Source organism: Delphinus delphis, chromosome 2 (assembly GCF_949987515.2).
Source record: "Delphinus delphis chromosome 2, mDelDel1.2, whole genome shotgun sequence".
NCBI lineage: Eukaryota > Metazoa > Chordata > Mammalia > Artiodactyla > Delphinidae > Delphinus > Delphinus delphis.
Window position 1 is genome coordinate 40,531,528 of NC_082684.1, and position 5,574 is coordinate 40,537,101.

Consider the following 5,574-nt stretch of genomic DNA (forward strand, 5'->3'; position numbering starts at 1 on the left):
ACAGGAGGGCTCACACTTCCGGGGAGTGGTGGCAGGGCAATTGTTAGACTTAAAATCCACTAGGTTAAGTTTGGGGAACCAAATTCCTTCCTAGGGACTAGTTCTGTGGACTCTATGTCAAGCCAACTGATGACTCAATGATATAGGAGTGGATGGAACCCACCAAAATGATACAGAGAACTGTTTCTTCTTTTATCTTCTTGAAAGAAAGGTGTAGTGGAGACTGGATCACACCATAGGAAGTTGTGGACAATGTTGGGATTTCCTCTCTTGGGATATGATTAAAAGTGCGGGAAGTGGAATTCGAGTCACCTGGGTCTCCCTCAGTATTCTCTAATAGCTAAAGCTTGCAATCTGCATTCATTCCATTCAACAAGATAGAATGAATTTTCTGTTATTAAAACAATATTACTTTTTAATTTTAGTATCATTCTTGTAAAGTATAATTTGGTACTTGAGTATATGCTGTGTATTGTCTATTTTGATTCATCTTATTCCTGAGTAATATGTCCCCTATCAGACTGCAAGTGCCTTGAGATCAAGGGTCCTTTTTAGTCTAATTGTCTTCTGTCTTCTACCTTGCTTAGCTTAGGGCTAACACTTGAAAGATGCTTAAAAAAAAAATCTCTGTTGTTTAATTTAGCAAGTATGTTAACTTTCCAGATTTCAATGGGTTTGAATAACTCCTGAATGCAATATATTATTCTAAGTGCAGAAGTGTAATATAGCAAATATTTAAGTTATTTGCATTTTAGGAGCGGGAAGAGAGGCAGAAACACCTCAATACCTAAGGAGGATTTAGCACAAAGTTGAAATGGCCCGACACCCTCTTTTGTATATTGTACCAACCTAGATATAAAAGCCAGAATCGCAAGCAATGTTCAGAGCTATTTTGGGTTTCCTTTGCAGTAAGTCCTATAAAACCTTGTAGTTCACCTCCTTAGGCCCAAAGTCCTAACATCCTTGATTGTGGATAGCAGCTAGGTCTTTTGGGACCTTGGGTCGGACTTTTTTCCAGTCAGGCAAATAATCTGAAAAGAAAAAGAAATCACATGTAGTCCAGTGCAATTTTCTCCTTGTGTGGTTTCTCCACCAGCTAGAGAGATATTTAAAGGCTCTGAACCTCCTGCCATCTTTAGTTCTCTTTTTTAAGTGTCATTTTTAGAGAACTTTCCACTTTTCTTAGTTATACAGCCAGATTGGGACACCTAGCCGGAAAATCATTTTCCCTTAAAAAAAAAAAATTCTAGAATTTGAATGCAGGCACGGCATTCCAAACCGATTTACCATAGTGCAGTCTCTTGGGCATTACAACTTGTGGCTGCAACTTGACTGAAAGGGGGCCCCTAAGTTAACCTACAAAGACAAGAGGGTCCAGAGACACTTTTTTCCACTTTCAGATAAAAGAGGATTAATTACCTGAAATCTTCAAGGCTCCAGGACGCACGGTGCAATCCCTCAGTGGAACTTCGTGCTGGAGGCTGCAGCTCCTACGATTTCGGGCAAGACTGGCCCAGGCACTCTAGTCACTTGGAAGGCGGAAGGGAAGGAAGTACCTGAGCAAGGTATGAGCCACTCAGAGGCATCCTGGGGCCGCCACTCACCTAGGGGAGGAGGAGCTAGAGTCCGGACCCACCCGGATCCAGAGGAAAAGCGAGCTCTGGGCCCGCCAGGTGAGGGAAGGAACGCCCGCCCGCTCACCTCCGAAGAGGCGGGGCGCGGCTCTCGATTACCCGCAGGGGCGGTGCTGGCCGATCACCTGGGCCGAGGCGGAACTGAAGGGTCCGGTCACTGCCCGGAGAACCTGTAACTAAGACTCACCTGTGCGGGGGTCGGAGGCGGGGCTAGGGCCAGAACTCACCTGAGCCGGTGGAAACCTGCCCTGGGGGTAGCCCCGGGTTCGCCCAGTGAGGAGGGGGAGGCGCCCCCGGCCGGCCCCATCCGAGCTCCCCTCCGTGGGTCCGCGCGGCCGCCATGACCTGGAGCGCCACCGCCCGGGGCGCCCACCAGCCCGACAACACCGCGTTCACTCAGCAGCGCCTCCCCGCCTGGCAGCCGCTGCTGTCAGCCAGCATCACGCTGCCGCTCTTCTTCTGCGCCGGCCTGGCCTTCATCGGCCTGGGCCTGGGCCTCTACTACTCCTCCAACGGCATCAAGGAGCTCGAGTACGACTACACCGGCGACCCGGGCACCGGCAACTGCTCGGTGTGCGCCGCCGCCGGCCAGGGCCGCGCGCCGCCGCCCCGCTGCTCGTGCGCCTGGTACTTCTCGCTGCCCGAGTTCTTCCAGGGCCCCGTGTACCTCTACTACGAGCTGACCAACTTCTACCAGAACAACCGGCGCTACGGCGTGTCCCGCGACGACGCGCAGCTGAGCGGGCTGCAGAGCGCGCTGCACCACCCGGTCAACGACTGCTACCCCTACCAGTACAGCGCGGCTGGCCTGCCCATCGCGCCTTGCGGCGCCATCGCCAACAGCCTCTTCAACGACTCCTTCTCGCTGTGGCACCAGCGCCTGCCGGGCGGGCCCTACGTCGAGGTGCCGCTCGACCGCACCGGCATCGCCTGGTGGACCGACTACCACGTCAAGTTCCGCAACCCGCCGCTGGTGAACGGCAGCCTGGCGTTGGCCTTCCTGGGCACCGCGCCCCCGCCCAGCTGGCACCGGCCGGTCTACGAGCTCAGCCCAGACCCGAACAACACCGGCTTCATCAACCAGGACTTCGTGGTATGGATGCGCACGGCGGCGCTGCCCACGTTCCGCAAGCTGTACGCGCGCATCCGCCAGGGCAACTACTCGGCCGGGTTGCCGCGGGGCACCTACCGCGTCAACATCACCTACAACTACCCGGTGCGCGTCTTCGGCGGCCACAAGCTCATCAACTTCAGCAGCATCTCTTGGATGGGCGGCAAGAATCCGTTCCTGGGCATCGCCTACTTGGTGGTCGGCTCCCTCTGCATCCTCACGGGATTTGTCATGCTGGTCGTCTACATTCGCTACCAGGACCAGAACGACGACGACGAGGACGACGAGTAATTCCTGCTTTCAGAGTACTCTTTCTGCTTCTTGCCACAACGCTCTTGCAAGCTTCTTTTGGTTTCTCCCTCCCGACTGTCACCCAGTTCCAACTTCGCCTCACTTTGCCTCCAGTTGTGGATGAGGGGACCAGAGAGAGAGAGGAATTACACCCGATCGGGGGCTTCCAGACTCTTCTGGGGTGTTTGAACTGCTAGAGTGAGACATCCCTGCACATTTTCCCCATCTCCTTCACGAGCTGACACGTGAGGTTCTTTGAGAGAGGAAGGGACGGCTAGACTCCTCTCATTCAACCCCCATCTGGTGAAGAGATGTTAAATAACTCATTCCAGATCTAGCAGCTGCTCATTGCCTCCTGACGCTGACTCTAGAGTTTTAACCGCTACAGTACAGTGGTTTTCTTTTTTCTTTTTTGGGGGGTGGGAGTGTAGAGAGGGAAGCCCATAAATAACGAGCAGAGACATGGAGGGGTGGGGGAGAACGTATTGATTAAAAATGTAGGTAGTTTAGAAGGCCCCATCCCCAGAAATTCTGATACAATAAGGCTGCGGTGAGACCCTGGAAGCTGCGGTTTTAACAAACCCATCTGGAGATTCCTCCTGTATTCCCTCAAGTTTGGGAATCAGTGCCCTGAACCAGGGAGCAAGTAGGATAACTGCCTGTTTCCCTATTTCCTCAGGTGTCTGAAGCTGGGCCTGACGCAATCACTGCGTCCAGTTTTCCAGGGGGTCATTTGTTCCCAGGGGCAGTGACAAGCAGGTTTGGTCTAGCACTCCTTCTTGAACACAGGAAGCTCTCTACAATGTGCAGAATAATTGAAAACAACTAGCTGGCATACAGATTTGCAGAGCAGGGTTTGTATCAATTCATTTGATATTTGAGTGTAAGAAATTAAAAGGTTTTTTGAGGGGGCAGGGTGGCCAGGTACTGTGTAGAAACTGGAAAATGCCAGGTCAGTTTGTATAGTTCAGAGGGAATGTTTTAACCTTAGAATCAGATAGCTGGAAGGGATCTTAGAGGGAAAATGATTTCCCTAAAGTCATATCTGTGTCTCCTGACTCTGGACTCAGTCCTCTTTGTCATCTAAATGACTTTTTATGCTTAGAGAGAAAGGGCTACGTTCATACCTTTTCCCTTGGGTTTAAGAAAAAAAAATTTTAATCTATGTTCTCAGATGAACCATGTTTGTTTTTAGTAATATGTTTAAATGAATGCTAAGGAATATAGTCTTATGTAAACTAGAATCTTAAGAATTATTTGAACCTTTGAGATAATGTTAAACTCTGACTGCTCTAAAATCATTCTAATATATGTAAAATTATTCTAAGAAAATAGAATTTAAAAAACCCCTTTTATGGCAAAAGAACTTTAAAAAAGTGAGATCATCTTAACCAGTTTATTTGCCAAAAGCAGTTATTTGGTGTTCTGTCAGAATTCTCAGTGCCTGTTCTCTATTACGGCTACTTTCCAGTTACTACAATTTTTGCTCATGCGTATAAGGCAGTGCAATACCTTGAGGTATTTTTCTTAAGTAGTCAAAGCAATATTGAATTGTATTAAATAATTTACATTAATTTTATTTTACTCTTCTAGTCCTTTGAAAACTAATAGCCGATAGACATGCATGTTCATTGACATCTGTCTCAGATCTTCTGGAACAGTCGTGATTTTAGAGATTCTGTCTCAGTATTTACATAAACCAAAAAATGTTTTATAATCCCAGTGTGCTGGCTTCCCAACTCCTGAACATAGCACAGCTTTACTGTCAGATTGTGTATTGTGATTTTAGGCTATGAATATATGATCAGATATATAGAGAGTAATTTTTATTTATTATGAGTGTTTGATCGAGCAGCTCACTAGCCTAGCCCTTCTTTATGATGGATAAGAGAATTTACTACATTTTTTTACTACTTAGTTGAGAACAACCATGTATATTGCCATCACTTTTACAATAATCATTGTATTGCTATAAAAGTTTAAATGGGACTACAAAATTTAAGGTATTCTGATTAAATCAATGAATATGGTTCCAAGCCCTATTTATTCTCCAGGTTTTTGAAAGAGAATAAAGGTTATGTTTGTGTTGCCTTTTTTATCGCACTTGCTTAATTCTTTTGAACTATGATCTTAAAGGCACAGACGTTAAAAAAGGTACCAACTAGCAACCACTTTGCTCATTTGCTATTAGCAGATTTATAATGCAGAAAGAAAATCATCTTTCATAATAAAGCTCACAGTGAACTCAATCTTTCAGTGTTAACTTCCCAGTGCAGAATCTGAGCTTATATCAACATCAACATGTAGTACAAATCAGATGATCTTCAACTATTGTTTGAATTTGGTAAAATTTGGTCAATTTTTAAAATATTTTATTTTATTTTATTTATTTATTTTTGCCTGCATTGGGTCTTTGTTGCTGTGCGTGGGCTCTCTCTAGTTGCAGTGAGCGGAGGCTACTCTTAGTTGCAGTGTGCAGGCTTCTAATTGCGGTGGCTTCTCTTGTGGAGCACAGGCTCTAGGAGCACAGGCTTCAGT

At 47.0% G+C, this 5,574-nt stretch overlaps 1 protein-coding gene across 1 annotated transcript; it reads left to right on the plus strand.

Annotated features, from left to right (window-relative positions):
- Positions 1-1,686: 1,686 nt before the first annotated feature.
- Positions 1,687-3,158, plus strand: TMEM30B (transmembrane protein 30B). The gene has a single exon (XM_060004443.1). The coding sequence runs from the start codon at positions 1,975-1,977 to the stop codon at positions 3,034-3,036; it is 1,062 nt and encodes a 353-aa protein (XP_059860426.1). The 5' UTR covers positions 1,687-1,974; the 3' UTR covers positions 3,037-3,158.
- The last annotated feature ends 2,416 nt before the right edge of the window (positions 3,159-5,574 follow it).

Excerpts from the sequence above, each read along its gene's own strand:
- TMEM30B (XM_060004443.1), top strand. The coding sequence starts at position 1,975 with ATGACCTGGAGCGCCACCGCCCGGGGCGCCCACCAGCCCGACAACACC.